The sequence below is a fragment of the Lepidochelys olivacea genome (assembly GCF_965140295.1).
Source record: "Lepidochelys olivacea isolate rLepOli2 genome assembly, chromosome: 3".
NCBI lineage: Eukaryota > Metazoa > Chordata > Testudines > Cheloniidae > Lepidochelys > Lepidochelys olivacea.
Window position 1 is genome coordinate 5819898 of NC_140413.1, and position 24386 is coordinate 5844283.

The following is a 24386-nucleotide window of genomic DNA, read 5'->3' on the forward strand; positions in this document are numbered from 1 at the left end:
GTGAGAGCGGCTCAGCTGTACACGCCACGAGAAGAATTTGATGGGTGGAGGCACCCCTGGGAGAAGGCTCACAATGGGGGCTCTGAATGCTGCTAGCCATCCGGGGGGAGGATCCCCGGGGCTGCCAGGGCTAAAGGGTGACTTGGCAGTGACTCCCAGCTGGGAGGCACTGGATCTCGTGAGGAAGATGACGGGTTCTGGGGAGGAAGCCTCCCTCGCAGAAACAACGCAGGGGCCTGCAATGTGGGTCTTTGTCCCTGCCTTCTCCTGGCTGGCACTGGAGGGGAAGGCTGAACTGGGGCTAGCGTGGGATTCGGGCCACCTGCTGTGGCACGGGTGACCTTGGGGCAGTCACTCTCAAGCTGTCTCTGTGCCTCAGTTCCCCGCCTGTACCGTGGGGATCACAGCCCTACCCTGCCTCCCGGGGGCACTGTGAGGGTAAATACAGTAAAGACTCGGGGGTGCTCAAGTACTACGGTCATGGGGGCTGGAGAAGCACCGGAGCGCAGCAGGTACTTGCCTTAAAACAGTGTCTAGATCTCTGGGGGTCCCTCCGCTCTGCCGCAGGAGGTGCGACTGCCGCAGGGCCCCGGGGACGTCCGCGGGCTGCTCGCCTGTGCCACGGTGGCTACGCCGCTGCGTTTAGCAAACTAGCTCGGTGTGCCGACCCCTGCTGCCCCGAGTGCAATGCAGACAGAGCCTAAGGTCTGCCACACCACGAGTCGCCAGCCAGTCCCAGGCCTGCGGCGCTCGCCCAGCCTCACCCCAGCCCCTCCGTCCTTTGGCACCCTCCCATTGCACCAGAGAGACGTCAACCCTCCTGCTTCAGGGCATAAACCAAACTAAGTGCTGGGGGTCAGGAGGAAAGAGCCCCCAAGGGCAGGTTGCCCCATCACTGCTGACTGCAGGATTTCTCCCCCCGTCCTCTGAAGCAGCTGGTGCTGCCCCTTGTCGGAGTGGAGGACCCTGGCTTAGATGGAGCTCGGATCTGATCCAGTCTGGGAATTCCTGGTTCAATCCCCTCTGAAATTAGGGCTTGATCCTGCAGGTGCTCAGTGTTTTCACTAGTAACGCTCAGTACAGACAGTAGTAACGGTAACTGGCACCATGCCTGGGGGTGAGCACAGGTAGAATCTAGGCCTGAGAATGCCGGACGGGAGCTTCATCTCTGCAGACGTTAAGCACCTGCCTCACTTCTGGGGCTGTGCTGAAATGTGCATATTGATTGTTTAACATCCGTACTGCAGCAATTCCCAAAGGGGCCAAGCAGGGCCCAGTCCCAGTCCCAAGCAGCTAACCAGCTAATATATAAAATCACTTTATCCATCACTGCAATGCAGCCCCCTCTGGGATGAACCCTAGCAGCTTTTGAACAAGATACAGCAACACTGCAGTAGATTAGATCCAAGAAGGGAAGAAAAGATCACAAAGCATTTTCTGCAGACCTAGGCATTCATCGCAGCGTCTCATAGCCGAGTCTTCCACTAACGTCTCCCGGTTTCTTAGTATTTCACAACGGCTGGATTGACCCATCTAGAGTGAGGCACTACAAACCAATGGCTCACTCTGCACATGCCGCTCCTTGAGTGATGCTAGAGCAGACGTCACTGGGTCCCGCTTCAGCACCTCCTCCAGCTGGTGCCGCACACTGATCCCAGCGCAGGGGGCTGCTGAGGCCTGGAGCACCGAGGCCTTGAGGAGATGCAGGAGCGAACAGGAGGGGCAGAGCACAAAGCAGCTGCCGCTGTGGCTGGAGAGAAGCAGGGAACGGAACCAGAGAAGCAGCTTCTCCAGCACCGATAAGGTGAGAGAAAAATTGTCCTTAACACGACCACGCCCTCCGGCCAGGGATTACTGCAGCAGGCTGATTTTCTTCCTTGGAGCGAGCGGGGAGAATGGAGGGGTTGGTTTGTTGGCACTGCGTCTGCTCAGCTGGGCTGCCCCAAGGGGACTGGTGCAGAATCTCAAGGCTTTGCTGGTTTGCTAGACACTGACAAAGTCCTCAGGATCTCTGAACTTTCCGATTCCTGGGGGTGGGGGGGTGTTGCACACACACACTGTTACTGCTGTTTATCTGCGTTACAGCAGCACCAATCAGGGCTCCGGGCTCCATGTGCTACTAAGCGATGTGCAGACACACTGTAAAAACACAGTCCCTGCCCTGAAAAGCTTGAAACCCATTTGAATGAGTCCCTGTGGATTTCCCATTGCATCTCCTCAGCTCCAAGTCTGCCTTCAGGGGGATGCTCACTGCCGTGGACTGGTGTCCATGCACCGTCCTACTCCAGGCAGGCTTTTCTAGCCGGTAGGCCAGTGGACTGGAACTCAAGACCTGGGTTCTAATCCCAGCTTTGCCGTTGACCCGCTGAGTGACCTGGAGCAACGAGCTTCCCATCTGTTTCCCCTTCCACCTCGATTCTAACAGTCAGCTTTCCAGGATAGAGACAGTCTCTTGGTAAGGTCTGTACAGTGCCTGGTGCAATCTTGGTTGGAGCCTCTAGGTGTTACCGTACTCTAAATAATAAAGTCACTTGGGAGGCTCCCATGTTAGGATGGGGGCCTTTGACGGTGATCTCTTTGGGGCAGGGACCACGCTTTGTCTTGTAAAGTGCTAAATGACTAACGAAGCCACAGAGATGGGAGCTAGGGAGAGACGAGCTTTCAGTTCTACAAAGCTCTCAGACTAATTGGGTTGGTGCCAAAAGGGAATTTTCAGCAATAAAAACATTCCAAGAAAATTAAAGAGCAAAGTGCATAAGACCATGGTTAGACCAGCTGTGACATACAGGTCAGAATGCTGGCCAAGGAGGAAGAGAGAACAACTACTTCACACTGCTGAAATAAGAATGCTCAAGTGGACAATGGGTAAGACCAGACCTGAGAGGCTAATTAGTGAAACGGTACAAGCCATGATGCAGGTAGCCCGCAACAGGGAAAAGCTGAAGGAGCATTGTCTGAGTTTGCCAGGTTGCATGAGATGATGAGACATTGCATATGTTGGCCAGAGTTCAAGACCTAGTAGTCACAAGACAAAGACCATGAGGAAGACCCAGAAAAGGGTGGTTTGAGATGCTGGAAGAAGACATAAAGAAGATACACGAGACAGGAATGCTTGGAGACAAAGAACAAGAGTCACTGACCCTGACTAACATGGGACAGGAAATAGAAGAAGAAGAAGAGTTTGTTCTCTGGCCTCTTGAGATGTTTCTCCAGACAAATAGAAGAACTCTTGTTGCCTCTCACTGGGGGCTACTTACAGGGGCCATCTCAGTTTCATTAGTTTCATATGTTAAGCCTGAGCAACATATGTAAATTGGTGTTCTTGGGCATAATGACTTTGGTGGTGCTGCTGATCTACCCGGGTCTCCCTTCCAGCCCCCCAGCAGACCGCTGTGAGGGGAATCCAAGCCTCTGGATCCCTGGGAGTTTTAAGCTTCCCTGGGTCTCAATGGGGTGCAGCACCGGTTCCTCCCTTGGCCTCTCTGGAACATTTCCTGGGCATTGACTCTGTCTACTACCCCTTCACGGAAATGGAGCTCCTCACGCCTCCTGCATTGAGCCCCCTGGACCAGAACTGACCCCTGGTGCCTTTCTCTGTGGGTTTCATGAGTGGCTCTGGGAGCATTCATGCAATCTAGCTGTGTGTGGGCCTTCACATGTGGTTGTGCTGAGTGATCACAGCACCTGGAGGGGTTTGCTGCTTGTCCCTAGCAAAGCATTGACAGCCCGGGCTGGAGAGTTACGGTGGCACAGTGGTCCCACAGTCCCAGGCTGCACCCCCGGGGGATCCTGTCACAGTGGTGCAGCGAGCAGGGTGAAATACACAGCTTGTTGTACTGAGCGAGATTTGCACTTCATACACTGGTGTAAAGATTTTAAGTGAGATTTAAGTGTAGTGGCTAAGGACAGTCAGGAGGAGGTTGCCAGTTCGTTGTTTTCTGTTTGCTTCTTTTGGGCTAGCGAAGAAGGGACAGAAAAGCAGGAAAATGAGTGAAAGCAGCAAAGCCATTGCCAAGTTGGAGCTTTTTAGACTGCAGATTTCAGAAAAAGAGAGAGGCACCAGCCAAATCCCCCTAGTTCCCAGCCTCATACCTCAGGAATATACTGTCCTGCACTGCTCAAGACCCTTTCTTGAGCAATGCAAGTTTATTAATTGGTTCACCACTTCATCATTGGAAAGTGGATATACACCAGCCTCTGTAAACCTGAGCAGATTTGCCAAGCATGTTAGGCAAACTCACTGGTAAAGATAAACAGTAAAACAAGTTTATTGATTACAAAGTTAGTGACCATGAGATGGTCGAGTTCAGGATCCTGACACAAGGAAGAAAGGAGAGAAGCAGAATACGGACCCTGGACTTCAGAAAAGCAGACTTTGACTCCTTCAGGGAACTGATGGGCAGGATCCCATGTGAGGCTAATATGAGGGGGAAAGGAGTCCAGGAGAGCTGGCTGTACTTTAAGAAGCTTTATTGAGGGTGCAGAAACAAGCCATCCCGATGTGCAGAAAGAAAGACCAGCTTCGCTTAACAGAGAAATCTTCAGTGAGATTAAACACAAAAAGGAAGTTACAAGAAGTGGAAACGTGGACAGATGACTAGGGAGGAGTATAAAATATTGCTCGAGCATGCAGCGGTGTAACCAGGAAGGCCAAGGCACAATTGAAGTTGCAGCTAGCAAGGGATGTGAGGGGTAACAAGAAGAGTTTCTACAGGTATGTTAGCAACAAGAAGAAGGTCAGGGAAAGTGTGGGACCCTTACTGAATGGGGGAGACAACCTAGTGACAGATGATGTGGAAAAAGCTGAAATATTCAATGCTTTTTTTGCCTCAGTCTTCACAGACAAGGTAAACTCCCAGATTGCTGCACTAGGCAACACAGTATGGGGAGGAGGTGAGCAGCCCTCAGTCATGAAAGAACAGGTTAAGGACCATTTAGAAAAGCTGGACATGCACAAGTCTATGGGGCCAGATGCAATGCATCCAAGGGTGCTGAGGGAGTTGGCTGATGTGATTGCAGAGCCATTGGCCATTATCTTTGAAAACTCATGGTGAATGGGGGAGGTCGCGGCGACTGGAAAAAGGCAAATATAGTGCCCATCTTTAAAAAAGGGAAGAAGGAGAATCCGGGGAACTACAGGCCAGTCAGACGCACCTAAGTCCCTGGAAAAATCACGGAGCAGGTCTTCAAGGAATCAATTCTGAAGCAGCTGGAGGAGAGGAAGGTGATCAGGAACAGTCAACATGGATTCACCAAGGGCAAGTCATGTCTGACCAAGCTGATTGCCTTCGATGATGAGATAACTGGCTCTGTGGATATGGGGAAAGCGATGGACATGATATACCTTGACTTTAGCAAAGCTTTAGATACGGTCTCCCATAGTATTCTTGTCAGCAAATTAAAGAAGTATGGGCTGGATGAATGGACTATAAGGTGGATAGAAAGCTGGCTAGATTGTCAGGCTCAACGGGTAGTGATCAACGGCTCCATGTCTAGTTGGCAGCCGGTCCTGGGGCCGGTTTTATTCAACATCTTCATTAATGATCTGGATGATGGGATGATGGGAACATAAACACATGAGTGCCCCACGGCAGGAGCGGCTCAGTCAGTAGGGGGAATTTCTGCTGTCCCGTCGGCCACTCAAAGGGTTAAGGTGAGGCACCCCGACATTAATAGACTGAGACAAACAACTTACATACCATCTTAGGTGTTTCCATGACACCTCTTTGTTACCTCCCCTTCTACTTTTCTTCTGATGTCTCAGGCAAAACATTCCCATTCATCTCTTCTGTCAAACCCTCTTTTCTTTTGCTAGGTTGGGGTGTACCTGTGCTAGCCTTCTGGAGTGTGTTTATATACTCTAGGAATGCCTGTATTTTAGCAACACTAGCAGGAGCCTTGCCAAGTTCATGTACCGGACAGTGAACTTGTAAGCGCCTGCTTTAATACATGGCCTGACTTTGATTCCCAGCCTCTGATTCAGGGCTCAAATCAGGTCTTTCACCAGGCCCCATACTCCATGCTGTCTCTCTCTCTCTCTCTACTACAGGGGTCAGTCTGAGATCCTTGTGGATGGGTGGAGGAGTTCCAGAAGGATTAAAGAGGCATGGGAGAAGGAGTCTTGGAACAGAAATTGGGATCTAGGACAAATCAATTCCTGCTCAGTGTTTCACTGGCATCTCTGCAGTGCCCTGAGGCGGTGAACCCCTCCCACTCTGGGCTGGAGCACGTGTGAACATGGCGGTGTCATTTGCATTGAGGAATATGAGGGAGTGTCATTCTCCGGGGCATCCAGGCTGGCTCCTTTCTCCAGCACTAAAGTCACTGTCACTAGAAGAATCAGCTAGATGTCCCCTCCGGTGGTGCCGTCAATGCCGTTGGCTGCCATTCTTTTCTTCACCTAAACCCAGCACCCACCACCCTCCCTGCCCAAATCCTGCCCACTCTTGTCTAGAGCTCTGACCGCTCCCATCTTTCCAACAGAGGCAGCTAAGATCCACGGGCTGCAATCCTGCCAGAGGATGCAAAATACCCTCAAGGAGAGCACTGAGAAAGAGTCAGAGGGTGGAATGTTTGAGAAGGCAAAGGAGAAGATGAAGATGCAGCTCCAGGAACTGAAGGTGAGGGATGCTCCCCCCTGCTCTGTGGGGCTGTATTTATGGGTTTGGGTGGTGCTGTCTGGCCACAGTACAGTGTCCACAGAGGGAGCAGCCCAGAGCAAGCTACCCAGCCAGAATGTAGGCCAAAGATATTGAAGGAAATTCCCTTCTCCAGGGGATGTTTAATTTCCACCTAGAGCAGACACAACGTGACCTTGATTTTCAAGGCACCCTTTAAGGCCCCTGTCAGGGTTCCCTCCCCACTCTGAACTGTAGGGTACAGATGTGGGGACCCACATGAAACACCCCTAAGCTTATTTCTACCAGCTTAGGTTAAAACTTCCCCAAGGCACAAATTCTTTGCCCTTGGAGGGTATGCTGCCACCACCAAGTGATTTAACAAAGAATCAGGGAAAGGACCACTTGGAGTTCCTATTCCCCCAAAATATCCCCCCAAGCCCTTACACCCCCTTTCCTGGGGAGGCTTGAGAATAATATCCCAACCAATTGGTTACAAAGTGATCACAGACCCAAACCCTGGGTCTTAGGACAACAGAGAAATCTGTCAGGTTCTTAAAAGAAGGATTTTATTTTAAAAAAAGGGTAAAAATCACCTTTGTAAAATCAGGATGGAAAATAACTTTACAGGGTAACAAAAGATTAAAACACAACAGAACTTCCTCTAGGCTTAGTTTCAAAGTTACAAAAAACAGGAATAAACCTCCCTCCAGCAAAGGAAAAATTCACAAACAGAACAAAAGATAATCTAACACGCCTTGCCTGGTTTTTACTTACAACTGTTGTAATATGAGAAACTTTTAGGATGGTTTATAGGAGCAGGAGTTTTCTGACCTGATGCTTCTCTGCTTCCCAAGAGAACAGTCACAACAAAGCCTTCCCCCGCCCCAAGATTTGAAAGTATCTTCTTTCCCCATTGATCCTTTTTGGTCAGGTGCCAATCAAGTTATTTGAGCTTCTTAACCCCTTACAGGTAAGGAGGAAGTCTAGGCTACCCTTAGCTGTATGGTTATGACAGCCCTGATCTTGCAAACACACATGTGCCTAACTGAACAGGACCATTGACTCCAATGGAACCCCAAACAGCTTAAACATAAGTGCGTGTATGTTTGCAGAATCATTATCATGTTTCTTATTGTGTTACCACAGCACGAAGGAGCACCGGTGCTGGCTAGACCCCATCGTGTTCGGTGCTGTATACACACAGAACAAAAGGACAGGCCCCAGAGAGCATATGATCCAAATATAAGACGAGACAACAGGTGATTGGGGCCTAAAATGATCTCTCTGCAGTGAACTGCAGGGATCATGAAGGCTGTAGCAAGAAACAAGAGTGATTGCACTATTTTCCTGAGAGTAGGTGTATGCTCCAGCAACTCATGTCTTCTTCATATAGAATAGCAAGCAGTGTTATAACATCTGGTACAGTGCAATGAACAACAGTTTCCACCAGCTCCTTAAAGCTACGTGCCCGTGGCAACTGTGAGCACATCGGTTTGTAGATGAATCCAAGTATTTGCAAGACACTAAAAGATACAAACAAGCAGGTTGATTACACATGCAAACGGATGGGGCCTGCAGTGAGTGTAAAAGCTTGTTGAACCAGCCCTGTCTACCTCTGTGGATTGTACTGAGCATAGCGACCGCCTAGCTATTACAAGAACCAACTGTGAGATGCAAGCGGTTCTGGTGACATTGTAAATGCTGTCCCCTAATAGAGACAAGGTGGGTGAGGTAATATCTTCTATTGGACCAATCACGGGCGCTGGCTTTCCCTTCTCCCCAGGGGTGCTCCACCCCAATCCCCATGCCCACTCCACCCCTTCCCCCAAAGCCCCGCCTTTGCTCTGCCTCTTTCTGCCCCTGCTCTGCCCCCGCCCTGAGGCCTCTGCCCACCCGCTGCTCTCTGCCCTCCACCAAGCTCCTCCCAGAACCACCAAACAGCTGTTTGGCAGCAGCACCATCCCCCATCAGCTGTTGGACAGTGGCGCCCCCCCATCAGCTGATGAGCGGGGCCGGGGAACAGCTGTGGCAGGTGGGTGCTCAGCACCTATGGGACCAGCTTCTGTCGGTGGAAGAGACAAGCTTTGGAGCTTCACAGAGCTCTTCTTCAGGTCTGGAAAAGGTAACCAGTGTGTCAAAGCTAAATACAAGGTGAAACTGATGGTTAAGAATAAGGGTTTAATATGTAGCAGTAGACCATTGTAAATGACGTGGGCAATTAACACCTAATTACCAGTCATAGGACAAAGGAGGGTTGGTTAGGTTGCAGGTTGTTGCAATAAGCCATAAATCCAGTGTCTCTATTCTGTCCAAGATTTTTGGTCTCTAGGAGAGTTATTAAGGTCCCAGGCTTGTCTTTTGAATGTGTTGTGCAGGTTTCCTTTGAGGAAAAGGACAGAGATCAGAGGAGGATTGATCTCTTCGTAAAAAATGTTTGCCCATAGGTAACAGGGTGATTTTATGAGTTTTCTGTGTGAGCCCATTCAAGGGCATAGCGATTGTCTGGTTTCACACACATGGTGGCAGTTGGAGCATTTGATGCCCTGGATGAGGTATACCACACGTTGTGATAGGCATATGTAGAACCCATGGATCATGAAAGGTGTGTTTTGGGGGAGTATTGGTCATCTCAGCAGCGGAGACATGTCTGCAGGCTTGCATCTGTTCTGGCAGGATCTGGTGCTGCTTTGAGTTGGTGTGTCCTGCTCTGTGGGGATTTTGCTTCTGATTATGAGGTTAGCCAATCTGGTGGTTTGTTTGGAAGCCAGCAGAGGTGGCTTGGGGAAAAATTTCTTTCAGGATGTGATCACTATCAAATATGGGTTGTAACTGTTTGATAGCCAGGGGTTGAGTGCATCAGCCACTCCATTATCTAACCGAGGATCAATGCCAGACTGACAAACCTATAATTTCCCAGGTTATCCTGTTTAACCTTTTTAAATATTGTCACAACATTAGCTTTCTTCCAGTCTTCTGGAACTTCTCCATGTTCCAAGACTTAGTGAAAATCAACATTAACTGTCCAGTGAGCTCCTTAGCCAGCTCTTTTTATACTCTTGGATGCAAGTTATCTGGATCTCCTGTTTTTAAAAAAATGTCTAATTTTAGAAGCTGCTGTTAACATCCTCCCGAGACACGAATAAAATGAAAAGTGTGTTATAATCATTGTATGATATGAGTAGATTGTGTGTTTTTCCCCAAATACAGAATAGAAATATTTATTCAACAATATTGCCTTTTCTGAATTATTATAGATTATTTTATCATTTTCAGCTAGTAATGGTCCACTACCATACATCCATTCAATAATGGACAATAATGAATAATGCTATTGTTAGGATTCTTTGTTCCTAAAATATTTTAAAAACTCCTTCTTATTGTCCTTAACCCTGCTGACCATAGTTTTCTCCTGTTATCCTTGTGCTTCCCTTACCAGTTTTCTATAACTCCTAGCTTCTGTTTTATATTAATTTCTATTAGCTTTCCCTTTCTTAGATAAACATAACTAACTATATCTATGTATAGATATATTGAGTTTCATGCAGTTTACTATGTTCAGCTTTCCCAGATGAAACCTTAACAGATGGTTCTACTCTGAATAGTGACTGTAAAAATGGCATCGTGAGCATCATTTGTACCGTCACTCCAGATGAAATGTGCTCTGTTTACAAGCCACCTGCCAGCTCTGTAAATTCCCCTTGTGATCTAAGGGTCAAGCTGGGCTCTTTTCTTCCTGCCTGTCATAACCAGCAATAAAAGCTCGCAGGGCAAACAAGGTTCATAGTTACACCTGGGTGCAGCCCCAGAGCCTTCACATGATGCCCTCGGGGTAGTTGATTGTGATTAGAACTTCAGACAATGCAGCTGGTGCTGCACCAGATGGTGCAGACTCCAGCTCCCTTTCCCCTAGCTGGGCTGGCTCTCAGGAGCAAAAAGCTGTGAGGTCACTTCCAGGCTCACGTGCTGGGCAATGTGTTTGCTGCAGAACTACGTCGTGACGAAGCTGAAGAAGGACGTTTCCATCATGCTCAAACTCGCCTTGTCTCACCAGGAAGGACTCACCGAGAGGCTGCCAGGTAAAACTTTGAAATCTCCTCCAAGGTATTTGCGTGGCTGGAGCCCTCTGATAGGATGAAATGATACAACAAGGGGCTCATTGGTCCACAGGAGCAGCTGCTGAACCAGGCCCTGACGTGACATTTAAGTGTGAACTGGCCTACGTCTATTTGGAGAAGTCCACTGCCTTACTACATGGAGCCACAGTGCTGGGGGAAGCAGGAACGTCCTCCCGGCAAGGGCTGGAAGATTGAGCTTTGGCATACCACTACTCCTCCCACCCTTCGGAAAAAGGGGTCTAACGCAGAAGATCCCTGTGATGTCAAGAGCTGCATTTGATGCAGGTATTCCATGGCTCCAGCACACAACCCATATGACCATCATGAAAGGGCTGAAGATGGAGCAGGGAAGGCTGCATGGCAGCCTTGCATCCTGAGAGCTACCTGACCTCCACACATGCAGCCTAAATATTCTGGGAGCTTTCCATGGACTTCTGTGGCTGCAGGGTTGGGATAAGTGACTTACCTAAGGGTTCACAGGGATGCTGAGAGAGCTGGGAATCAAACCCACAGCTCCTGAGTACCAGTGCAGTATCGTAACCACAAGACCATCCGTTCTGCTGCATTCTTCTGTGTGGCCTTGGGTACATCAGTTAATCACTCTGTGGCTCAGTTTCCCCATCTGTAAAATGGGAATAATGAGACTTTAGCCACTTTTCCAAAGTACTTTGAGCTCTACGGATGAAAAGCCCTAGGTGGGTGCTAAGTATGATTAACTCAAGCGTAAATAGATTAATAAGAGTGGGGGTTGTCTGCAAAGGCGTATGGCCCATTCGGAACTGCTACTGGCAAATGTCTCCAACAGCCAGAGATGGGGACACTAGATGGGGAGAGCTCAGAATCACTACAGAGAATTCTTTCCCAAGTGTCTGGCTGCTGGGTCTTGCCCACATGCTCAGGGTCTAACTGATCACTGTATTTGGGGTCGGGAAGGAATTTTCCTCCAGGCAAGATTGATAGAGACCCTGGGAGTTTTTCACCTTCCTCTGCAGCGTGTGGCACGTGTCACTTGCTGGTTTGAACTAGTGTAAATGTGGGATTCTCTGTATCTTGAAGCCTTTAGATCAAGACCTGAGGACTTCAGTGACTCAGCCAGAGATCTGGGGCCTATTACAGGGTGAGGTTCTGAGTCCTGTGATGTGCAGGACGTCAGACTAGATGACCATGATGGTCCTTTCTGGTTTTAAAGTCTGAGTCTATGAGGTGAACGTATTAAAGCCCCAATCTAGCAAAGTACTTAAATACATAAAATTGTAATCCCTTGTTTTCCTTTATTTGTGTGGGGGATTAGAACACTTTTCTCTCTACATAATAAAGAGAAATGGACAATTCTTTTTTTAAAAGAGAGACAACTAACCATGTTTTAATCTGCTGTTCTTTTTGCAGACTTCCAGGATGAATACAGAGAAATTGATCAGATTCATAAAATGCTGCAGGGAATGTGAAGTTCTTAAAAAGAGACATCAGAAATTCTCTATCATAAAATCTGTTTCTTTAATTGTGTGCAGTATTAATTGAGCTATTTCAATTAATTATTTTCTCTAGGTCCATCAATGGCTATTAGCGAGGATGGGCAGGGATGGTGTCCCTAGCCTCCGTTTGCCAGAAGCTGGGAATGGGCGACAGGGGATGATGGATCACTTCATGATTCCCTGTTCTGTTCATTCCCTCTGGGGCACCTGGCACTGGCCACTGTCAGAAGACAGGATACTGGGCTCGATGGACTTTTGGTCTGACCCAGTCTGGCCATTCTTATGTTCTCTTGTTTAAGAGTTGTAAATCTAGAATTTAAAACACATTTGATTGTAGTATTAATTAATTAGAACATGAAATATAGGTGAAATGTCCCCTCATGCTGTGCTGAGAAAGTGAACAAGATACAGACTTATTTCAGGTTTCAGAGTAGCAGTCGTGTTCGTCTGTATCTGCAAAAAGAACAGGAGGACTTGTGGCACCTTAGAGACTAACCAATTTATTTGAGCATGAGCTTTCGTGAGCTACAGCTCACTTCATCGGATGCAGTGAGCTGTAGCTCACGAAAGCTTATGCTCAGATAAATTGGTTAGTCTCTAAGGTGCCACAAGTCCTCCTGTTCTTTTTAGGTAAGCAAATTATACTGTACGTAAGGGGGTTCATTTCACCTCGAGGCACAGGCTGACCAGCTGCTGATTTTGCTCCTGGAACAGCAGGAACCAGTTCGCTAGATGGGGGGAGGAGGTAAATCAAGATAGAAGAGCAGATAAGGGTTGGGCAATTACTGCCAGAACTGTTCACACAGAGCAGTGTACCTGTGAGCAGGCAGACAGATGGATTGACCTCGGGCAAGTGGGCCGGCTGGCAAACAGCTTAGCCTGCACTGAGGGCCTATGGCCAGCTGGAGGAGCCCAAGGAGTGTGTAAGCACACAGCCGGCAGCATGATCCAGCAGGGATAGTGCAATAACACACACATTTCCCTGTGGAAGAGGTGTCTCGGAGGCATGAAGCCCAACAAGACAGCAATGAAATGGCACCTTGTGTGGGCAGTGTTGGTGATGGCAGATGTTTTAATTGCAAAACAGAGGATGATTTAATCTAAAACGATTCAAGCTGGCGCTCTCAACTTTTTTTAAAATGGTCCCTCCTGACTAGGACCAAGATTTACCGCAGGGGTCGGTGTGCCAAGTCCTCATTTATTCACTCTAACGTAAGGTTTCCCGTGCCGGTCATACATTTTAACGTTTTTAGAAGGTCTCTTTCTATAAGTCTATAATATAGAACTAAACTATCGTATGTAAAGTAAACAAAGTTTTAAAAATGTTTAAGAGGTTTCATTTAAAATTAAATTAAAATGCAGATCTTATCAGTTTATTGTGATCCTTGCCCTTGCTTTTCCTTGCTGAGTTTTCCAATGTCTGGCACGTATTTGGATACTTTAAACTGCACACAGGCTTCTGAGTGATCAGTTGATAACCAGCTCGGAGAGGGACAGAGGACAGATTTCATGTGTGAAAATACCTGTTCACCCAGGTATGTGGATCCAAATGCTGAAAGCATTGCAAACGCAGTTTTCTTCAAACAGTTAAATTTCACTGGCGGGGCGTCCAGCAGGTCAGAATAGGGGCGAATCCAGAGTAACACGGCTGCTACTCTGAAACCTGTCATTATGCAAGGCACTGCATTTAGCCGTATGGAGTGGAAATCTATCAACTTCATGAAAAAACTCATCTCAAATAAATTGGTTAGTCTCTGAGGTGCCACTAGTCCTCCTTTCCTTTTCGCGAATGCAGACTAACACGGCTGCTGCTCTGAAACATCTCTCTCGGTCGTTTCAAGTGCACTTCGCAGATCTCCAAACTTCGATGCCCACAGTTCTGAGCTTTTTAACTGAATGAGCTGCATTTTGAAATCTTCAGCACCCATCCACTGAAATATAGGCAAATCCAAGTCGCTTTCGTTGAACTTTTCAGGTTTAATTAGAAAAGGAAAGCATTGGGCCAAATCGCTGGAAATCTTGCAATCTGTCAGAAAATTCTGATTCCGGTCCTTGCACGTACACTCTAATCTCAACGCCAAAGGCAGTGCACTGTTCCGCGTGGCGTGAGAGTGATGTCAGCAGCAAATCAGGACTTAAAAATATCCCAGCACAGGGGTGCTGGAACAATTTTTAAGGTGGGGGTGCTGAGCTGTACCGCCTCCTGCCCCTGTCTGCACCCCTCACTGCCCCAGGGCAGCTGGGGGCAGCTGCAGAGCCCCAGGCCAGCGGCCAGGACCCTAGGCCAGCAGCAGAGCCAGGAGTGGGCTGAGCGGGGCCAGCGGACAGAACCCCGGCTGGCAGGGGGCCGGTGGCCAGTACCCTGGGCGGGCAGCAGAGCCCCCGGGACCGGTGGCCAGGACCCGGGCAGTGTGAGTGCCACTGAAAATCAGCTCGCGTGCCGCCTTTGGCATGCCTGCCATGGGTTGCCTACCCCTGATTTACCATCTAGAAACGTAACCCACCCCCGTGCGGTAGTGTGCTCTGGCCCTTCCTAGTGGCGTCTGGGCTGCACAGGGTATCTTTTCTGACTGCGGAGACTAACAACTGTCTTGGTCTAGACAGGATGAAAGGGTGGGTATCTGTGTGTGTAACACTCTGCCCCTGGGAGGGTCAGCAGCAGGACCTGAACCTGAGATCTCTGCATTTAAAGACACGAGCCTCAACTGCCTACGCTGAAAGACCCTGCTGTGTAAGCCAAGGCTACCGCAAGCTTCTCCGCCCCCATGGCTCTGTCTGCACGGCGCTCGGGGGGGTGGGGTGACTGCAGCACGTGTAGCCCGTACCCCCGCTAGCTCGGGGCTGGCTACTCGGGTGCCAATCGCGGTGAAGCCACTGCAGCAGGGGCTAGCTGCCCAAGTACATACCCAGGCTCCCTGCGGGGCGGTATTTGGCACCTAGTCCATGCCACAGCCTGGGCTGCCCTAGCTTCACTGCTGTTGGCACCCGAGCTGCCCAGCTCGAAGCTAGCACAGGGATGTCCGCACACGCTGCAGTCACTGCCGTGTAGACAAGACATAGTCCGTCCGTTGAATACAGTGGGCCCTCCAAAGATACTGAGCCTTGAAGGCTTTATTGGATTAAAGGGCAGGACCCTACTGCTGCTCCTCTGGCTCACTCAATCATTCGCGTCCATTGTTGGGCCCTTTTCCCTCGGGCCTCCCTCCAGCCAGTGAAGGCTCAGCTTAGTCCTCCCCTCCTGCGTCAGACAAATGGCTGTTTTTAAAGCCTCTGTTATGAAATCCGGGGCTGGTTTTGCGGGCTGACCTCGGCGGCCTCCGTCGGCTTCACAGCTTACCCAGAGCCATGCTTTGAAATCGCAGTGTGTCATAAATATAAAGGAAAGGGTAAACCCCTTTAAAATCCCTCCTGGCCAGAGGAAAAATCCTCTCACCTGTAAAGGGTTAAGAAGCTAAAGGTAACCTCGCTGGCACCTGACCAAAATGACCAATGAGGAGACAAGATACTTTCAAAAGCTGGGAGGAGGGAGAAAAACAAAGGGTTTGGGTCTGTCTGTATGTTGCTTTTGCCGGGGATAGAACAGGAATGGAGTCTTAGAACTTTTAGTAAGTAATCTAGCTAGGTGTGTGTTAGATTATGATTTCTTTAAATGGATGAGAAAAGAACTGTGCTGAATAGAATGACTATTCCTGTCTGTGTGTCTTTTTTGTAACTTAAGGTTTTGCCTAGAGGGATTCTTTGTGTTTTGAATCTAATTACCCTGTAAGGTATCTACCATCCTGATTTTACAGAGGTGATTCCTGTACTTCTATTAAAAGTCTTCTTGAAAGAAAACTGAATGCTTTTTCATTGCCCTAAGATCCAAGGGTTTGGGTCTGTGGTCACCTATGCACATTGGTGAGGATTTTTACCAAACCTTCCCCAGGAAGTGGGGTGCAAGGGTTGGGAGGATTTTGGGGGGAAAGATGTGTCCAAACTATGTTTCCCAGTAAACCCAGATAAAGTTTGGTGGTGGCAGTGGAAATCCAAGGGCAAAGAGTAAAATTAATTTGTACCTTGGGGAAGTTTTAACCTAAGCTGGTGAAGGTAAGCTTAGGAGGTTTTCATGCAGATCCCCACATCTGTACCCTAGAGCTCAGAGTGGGGAAGGAACCTTGACACAGTGCGTTGCAGCCCTGGCCCTTGGTGAGCTGGGCAGGCCATCACCCTCCTGAACACTGGACATCAGCCTGTCCTTGCCGACCGCAGGCCACTCACAAGGAGGAAATTAGCTACAAAGGGCCAGATTCTCTGCCAACAGCCCATGTAAGTAACACGGTGTCTACACAGACGCTGTGTCACTGTAACTACACTGACATAAGCCCTGCACCTCTTGCGGAGGTGGTGTTACGATGTCAGTGTTGTTACGTTGGTGGGACAAGACTGTAGTGTAGACGCTGACGTAATCGGGTGGACGTAAGCTGCCTTACATGGCTCTGTGTGGTGCAGATCAGGCCAGAGGATTGCTGTCCCCACCGATGGCTGTGTTCTCTCCCTAAGGGCTTTTCTCACACCTTTGGGGGCCTTCCCTCCAATCAGTGCTTCGATACCAGAGTGAAAGTAAATAAGGGACGGGCTTAGCTATGCACAGGGCTTTTTGTCCTTAGCAGTTGGGGGGGGCACTCACTGAGTTGCTTTCTCACCTTAGTCAGTCCTGTATGGGGCCCCCCTCCACATGGGACAATGCACCCCAGCCCCGCTGCTGGCAGTCAGCTCCCCTCCCCCATCGTGTAGGCGTGGAAGGGGTTAAAAGCTGCATGAAAGCAGTGGGTGGGGGGAGAGGGGTGGTGAAAGCCGCTGCAGGTGGGCAGGGTAACAGGGAGCTTGGGGCCATGGGGGTGTGGTGGAAAGCTAAACCCGTAGTACACGGATCAGCCAGTAGGAGACGCTGTGTGTGACATACCTTACCTGAGCCAGTAACAGCCACACCTGGCGGTGCATCAAAGCAGAGTAAAGAGACACGCCCCTCGTAGCTCTCCCCAGGATGGACGCTCTGTCGCCAGGCCAAAGCCGGTACACAAGCCAAGCTGCTGGGAGCGGCCCTGCAGCCTGCCAGGCACCTCAAGGAGCCCAGGACGGTGCACCGCATAGGCAGCGCAGGGACGGGGTAGCTGAGAGCCTGGAGCAGCTGACATGTTCCCTGCTCGCTCTGCTCACTCCAGAGCGGCTGCTTCGAAGGGAGCTGGCCTCCTCTTCCCTGGTAAATCATTCTTGGCCTGCTCCTAGCCTGGGCAGCTCTGCGGAATCCATCTCCGGGGTCTAATACCGGAGACAAACCCAGCTGGGCTTGCTGCAGCGTGAGACCATCCAGAGCTGTTTGCTAGGGACACTGAGAGCCTGCCAGCGAGGGGCACCGTGCCCACGGCCCTATTAACCCCGAGGTCAGGGACAGCCCGGCCTTGGCCCAGCAATTCCCAGGGCACCACGTGGCAGGGCCAGCTGCCTGCCAAGGGGCAAGGAGGGGTCGGCCCTGACAATGGCTCCTCTTAGCCCCCTCTGCAGTGCTTGGTGGAACAGGGCCCCGCTGGGTTCATCTATGCCAAATCCCTGCTGAGAGCAGGGGTTGGGGGCTGGGAGACAGGACTCTTGGGTTCGCTCTCTGGTTGTATGGGGTAGTGGTTAGAGCAAGGGGCTGGGAGCCAGGACTCAGGGGTTCTCTCTCTGGTTGTACGGGGTAGTGGTTAGAGCAGGAGTTTCGGGGATCCAAGAGGCTGCTACTTCTGTGACCTTGGGCAAGTTACTTAGGCTCCCCTTTTCCAAAGTGGCCACCAGTTGTGGGTGCTCAAGTGTTGTGTCCCCAAGCTGGGCCCCCCCCCCCAAAGAGAACCCACCACGGCTCTCAGAACTGTGGTCTTCACCTCACTGTACCTGACTGTGCCCCTCTGTAAAACCAGGGCAGCGACACCGTCCCTGCCTGCTCAGTGCCTCAGCGCTGCCCAGGAGCTGCCCACGTACAGCGTGTGATGCACTAAGTCGCTAGCTGCCACCTCACCCCAGCCCTGCGCCGGGGGCCCGTGGGGCCGGGAGAGCCCTGCCCCCCCTAGGGAGAGCACAGGTGGGTCCGCCAGTGAGCTCCGGCTGGGCGTGGAGGGCTTCTTTCGCGGGCTGGGTATGTTCAGGCGGGTTCCCCCGCCCGCCCAGCTGGAGCAGCGGTGCCCGATGGAAATGCCCAGGGTTTCTGCGCCATGTGCCAGGCACGGTTGGTTTGGGCCGGATGGCCCGGCTGGATCTGTTTTTCAGAGACTAAAGAACCCGCCTCTCGCTCGGCGCGAATCCGCGCTGGGGTGTGAATGCTCCGCGAGCGTTCGGTGCAGGGCTGGGTGTATGTGAGAGCCGAGTGGAGCCGTTTCCAACCAGGGGGGACTCGCTGACCAGGGCAGCCCTGGGGGTCCCAGAGCAGATGGAGACGGAGCCGTTTGCCCCGGGAGTCTCGGTAAATAAACCCAGAGGAGTTAGCAGGTGGCAGCTGATGGTGGCTGGAGCCAGAAGGGGCCCGGAGGGGGCTTGGCGGAGGGAGCAGGCCCTTCTCCACCACAGCCAGCGCTTGAGGGGCACACGTGAGATGAGTTTGGGGATGCTCAGCACATTCCACCTGGCAGGCTCTGCTCAGACAGAAGCAGCCCCATATTAATCCCCTCCACACCACAGCCCTTGTGGAGAGTGCGCTGGGCCTGGCCTGGCTCTCCTTGGCCAGCTGCGTCAGTCCCCCCAGTGCCAGGCCAGTGTAATACCCCCCATCCCCACCTAGCACTGCTTTACCCTCATGGTGCAGGCCAGCAATACCAGGGGAACGGCCGGTGGGGAGTGGGGCCATCAGGCCTGATTCCCTTTCCCTGGTACCACGCTGACCCTGATAAATCTCTCCGCGAAGCCGGCCCGACTCCCACCTCGGGGACTGTGGGATCAGCCCCACTGGGGCCAAGAGGGGCCGCCTGGCTCCCTGTTAGCTGCGCAGACACAGGGCCAGGCCGTCTAGTAGGCGGGTTTAGGGATGGATCCAGGCAACCCGGAGCATCCTCTATGGGTGCCCGGCCTCCCGCATGGGGCAGGCGAAAGGTAGGGTTCGGAGGCAGCAGAAGGAGCTCAGTCAGCAATTCAGGAGGAGATCTGGAGGGAGGTGGCGCTGGGGGCTCAGCAGAGTGACATGGGCCTGGAAGGAAGAGGTCACGTGTGCCGGCCTCCAGCACAGGGGCAATAGAGGAAACTCTGCTGGTGGATACGGCTGCCTAGGGATTAGGTGTAGAAGGAGCCATGGGGGCGCCATGCAGCTCCCACAGAGGCGGGGACCAGAAGGTCCTTTGCACAGTGACCCTTGTAACAGGGGCCTTGTTTGAATACGAACGATCTAGGGAATGGGGCAAGTGGTTCTCCTTTGCTGGTGGAATGGGCTGGATGGGTCTCCGTCCAGTCCCCAGGGGACAGGTGTCCCCAACACAAATCTCACCTGTGTAAAGAGCATTGAGCTGCCTCTCTCACCCCAGCTTCCCTGTTCGCTCCACCCAGCCCCTCTCCACCACCTAACCCTAGACAGACCACAGCCAGACGCCTCCATAAAATCATAAATCTCAGGGTTGGAAAGGACCTCAGGAGGTCATCTAAGCCAACCCCCTGCTCAAAGCAGGACCAATCCCCAGCTAAATCATCGAACACTACCCCGACTGTAGGGAGCAGCGCGTTGGCAGAACCGTGTGCATGGAGACCAGGACTGGAGTAGCAGGTGTGGGGCGGGCGGGGGGGAGGGGGGGAGTTTGCATAGCTGCTATCGGCACACTAGCCGTCTCTAGCCAGCTTTATAAGCCCCCCTCTTCAATGAGCGCGGCATTTACTCGCCGAGGTAAAGTCGCCAGCAGGAGGCGCTCTTTCCTCATGCTGGATCTGGCCCAGGCAGAGTAAGCTGTCCCAGTTCTGCATACCAACAGAAGACGGTCAGCGGCTCCTTTCCTTTGCCTCTGAGAGCCCGGAGCCCTATTTGAGCCTGCAGCTAAAATGTTGTGTCTTTTCTCCAGACCCTCCCTCCTTTCCAGCCCAAGAATCCGGACAATCTTTTTGGAAATTGCTTAAATGAGAAGGGTGCTGGAACTAGGGCTGCTGCCGCACCCCTGGCTTGAAATGGTTTCCATCAGATCCAGGGTTTACCATTTGGTTCAATGACTCTCAGCACCCCCACTATAAGAACAGCCAGACTGGGTCAGACCAAGGGTCCATCTAGCCCAGTATCCTGCCTTCCTGCAGGGGCCAATGCCAGGTGTTTCAGAGGGAATGAAGAGAACAGGTCATCACCAAGTGATCCATCCCCTGTCGCCCATTCCCAGCTTCTGGCAAACAGGCTAGGGCCAGAAGCTAGTTCCAACGCCACTGTAAATGAGGACTCAAAAGAGCCAATAAACCAGCGAGGACATGTAAGGAATGTCCCATCGGCCACCAGATGGATTTTTATAGCTCTGGTCAGGAAGGATTGCGGGGGCAAGGTGATGGATGCTTTGACGAAAAAATCAATACCAACATCCACTGGGTCACAAAGAACTATTAAAACAATCGAGAAAGGCTGAGCAGAACAGTAAAGGAGGAGAGCAGGTAACTTGTATTATTCAAAAGAAATCAATTGGCTCCTTTCTTCTCCGCCTGACCTTTGTATGTTCCTGGTGTGTGACTATTTGGCTACCTTTATGCCCCCTGTCACTGTGGGTTTTGATGGCCTGTCTTTACCACAACATACGGAAGCTGGAACATGACCGGAAAAGTCAACTTAACTAACATGATGCTGACGTCCCAAAAGATGCCAAAAGAGTGAATGGGATCCTGGGCTGCATGAACAGGGAATCTCGAGTGGGAGCAGAGAGGTTATTTGACCTCTGTGTTTGTCACTGGTGCGACCGCTGCTGGACTCCTGGGTCCAGTTCTGGCACCCACAATTGAAGAAGGACATTGATAAATTCTGGAGGGGCCAGAGAAGAGCCACGAGACTGATTAAAGGGTTAGAAAACCTGCCTTAGAGTGATAGACTCAGAGAGCTCAGCCTAGTTAGCTTCACAAAGAGACAGTTATGGGGAGACTTGATCAGTCTCTACATACCTAGGAACAAATATATAATCATGGGCTCTTCAATCTAGCAAAGAAAGGTCTAAAAGGACCCAGTGAAGCTAGGCAAATTCAGACTGGAAATGGGGCCTCGGTTTTTAACAGGGAGGGTAAGGAACCATTGGAACTATTTACCAAGGGTCAGGATGGATTTTCCAGCCCTAGCCATTTTTAAATCAAGATGATGGTTTTTTTAAAGGTCTGCTCTAGGATTTGTTCTGGGGCAGTTCTTTGGCCTGTTTTATACAGGCGGCCAGACTGGACAATCACACTGGTCCGTTCTGGGCTGGGAATCCATGAATCTATGATCAGGAATTTGCAGCCACATTCAACATCAGGTCACCTGCTCATGGTCAAACTCAGATACCCGGAGTGAGACACTGAAATTTTCAAACCAATCCAAGGGGGGATTTAGCCACATGACTGCCTTGGGGGCCAGGCATCTAAATGCGCTAGCCAGCTTTGATGTGTTGACCAAACTGAACACCTGCTGTAGCTCGACCAAAGGTGAAGTGGAAAACTCCTGCTTGTGACACTATAGTGTGGGTTCCACAGTGGGGAAGAAATGGAATTGTACTGAGGACTGTGAAACTGGCTCTTGCAAAGAGAGGTACTAATGCAAAACACGTAAATGGCTTTACTGCTTTAGCTACAGCTGTGATTGGATAAGGCGTGGGGCTAGAGCACCCATGGGGAAAAAATGGTGGGTGCTGAGCACCCACCGGCAGCCCCCCTATCAGGCCCCCCTTCTTCCCCCAGCATCTCCCGCCCACCGGTGGGCCCCACCGATCAGCACCTCCCCCTCCCTCCCCGTGCCTCCCGCCCGCCGCAGTCAGCTGGTTTGTGGCGTGCAGGAGGCTCTGGCTGGGAAGGGGGAGGAGCGAGGATGTGGCACGCTCAGGGGAGGGGGTGCAAAGAGGCGAGTGGGGGTGGGGACTTGGGGGAAGGGGTGGAGTGGGGTCGGGGCCTGGGGCAGAGCTGGGGTCGAGCACCCACCGGCACATTGGAAATTCAGAGCCTGTGGTGGCATAACTAACATAAGAGACTAGCTAGTAGTAAACAGGTGTCACCGTGCCTCAGTGGGTCACAGCTGACGATGCCAAATTCAGGACAACCTGCTGAGAAACAGGGCCGACTCACCCCCAACGGGTGGTTATTCTATCATTGATGATACCAAGCAAGTAACAAAAGTGAACTTCTGTCTGGCCACACTGGTTAGCAAAAAGCCAAACATGAAGTTTCCTTTGGTGTTCCAGCCCTTGTCTAACCACCAGACACTGGATTCTATGATGAGCGGTTTCTGAAAACCAATTTAATCACATATAGGGTCCTTCTACTCCCAAGAGATCAGTCACTTAGCCAGGCCACTGTATAACCCAGATCTTACCCAATAATCATGCTGATGCCAATACTTGTGTAACTAAAACTAAAAGTTTAATAATAAAAGAATAAGAGGATTAATAACAGCAAATAGATCAGCTACATACAAATAATTGCAAAGTCCGTATATCAGGTTTGTAGCAGTGATGGAATAAACTGCTGGCTTGTAAAGTCTCGCTGGTAACTTCCAGAAGATTGGAAGGTTCTCAGACCATTGTTCAAAATGCTCCTTTTAGTTGTAAATCCACAGTCCAGAGAAGTCCAGGGCAGGAAAGAGGCAAAATGGAGCCATCTCTGCGGACCTTTTATATCCTCTGCCATGTGGATGGAATTTGTACTGTCTCAGACAAAGCTCACAGCCTCTGTTCCTGGTCTAAGATGGAGTCCAGGGTCACATGAGCATATCACATGTCTTTCCATGCTTTGATGACTCCGGGGCAGCCACTGCCCCATATTCTAGCTGAGGTGTCCACAGGAAGCACTATCTGGGTGAAATGAGTTTCTTCTATGCCCCATTGTGAGAGCTAAGTGTCCTTGATGGGCCATCGATACATAGCTGTCTGGCCTTAATGTAAATCTTACCTGGTGGGTGTTACCCAGGAATACAACACCCGTGTAAGCTACAGTGCAGAGCCAATATTGATAACTTCAGATACAAAGATAATACATGCATATGAACTGGGTAATAGCAAATCATAACTTTTCCATGGACACTGGCCATGCCATGCTTTGTACAAGATTTGTTGCAATTGTCTAACAGAGGCAAAACCAATGATATAAGAATATTCAATCACACATAAGGCTGTGAGTCTGTCACAGATTCTGTGACTTCCCGGGACCTTTGGGACTCCTGCGGCTGCAGCTGCCAGTGCGGCTTACTCCAGGGCCAGCCGCTCAGGCAGCTGCTGGGGCGGACCCAGGTAGCTGGCCCTGGGGACCGCTGGAGCAGCGGACGGTCCCAGGAGGCCATCGAAGCAGCGTAAGGCAGAACCTACGAAGGAATCCAGGATGGCTTGGCCGGTGCATTGCTCTGGCTTGGCCAGATGGACCAGGTTCTAACCACGCTGTACCCTTCGTCTCTCTATACCCGCCTAAGCACCTCCAATGCGGCGTTCCAGCCGGCTGGTAACCAGCCGGGCTTGAGTGCCTGATCTCACTGCCAGGACCCACTGGGGTGCCTGGTCCCTGAAGAGTGTCCCAGGCTCTGCCAGGAGTCTGTCCCAACTGGACTGGCTGGGTGCGAAGCAGCAGCGCTGGAGCCCAGGGGCTCAGCCTCGGAAAGGGCCTGCCATGAAGGAAGAGGGAGACCCCTTTGGGGGGCCCTGCCCAGAGACTATTTAAAAGCCAGGGCGTAGCACCAATGTTGTATATCCACGACACCCCCTTGGGTGAGGCTCATTTCTCTGCTGAGGATCTGCTTCCCCAGCACCTACCCCAGCCCTGCTGGCTCACGCATCCCACTGCGGAACCAATGCAATGAGCATGGCAAGAAGGAAAAAACAAGGCTGCAGGAACTGAAGGAAGAATTAACCCAGGATATTTCAAAATCCTCACGAAAGGCATCTCATGTCCCAGCCTAATGCGTGAGGACGGGGCAGGTTTTCTGAGCAGGGGGAGCTAACGAGAACAGATCTGATACAGCGAGGGGAGCAGGACGGCGGTCTAGAGAGAGGCCAAAGGGG

General features: G+C 51.0%; 1 protein-coding gene across 1 annotated transcript; it reads left to right on the plus strand.

Moving 5' to 3' along the window:
- Positions 1-1648: 1648 nt before the first annotated feature.
- Positions 1649-12180, plus strand: LOC311518335 (nuclear GTPase SLIP-GC-like; the record flags this gene model as incomplete). The annotated part of the gene is made up of 4 exons (XM_084624057.1): positions 1649-1804; positions 6484-6620; positions 10606-10696; positions 12122-12180. Exons 2-4 carry the CDS (start codon positions 6522-6524, stop codon positions 12178-12180), a joined length of 249 nt encoding a protein of 82 aa, XP_084480183.1. The 5' UTR covers positions 1649-1804; positions 6484-6521.
- Positions 12181-24386: the final 12206 nt, after the last annotated feature.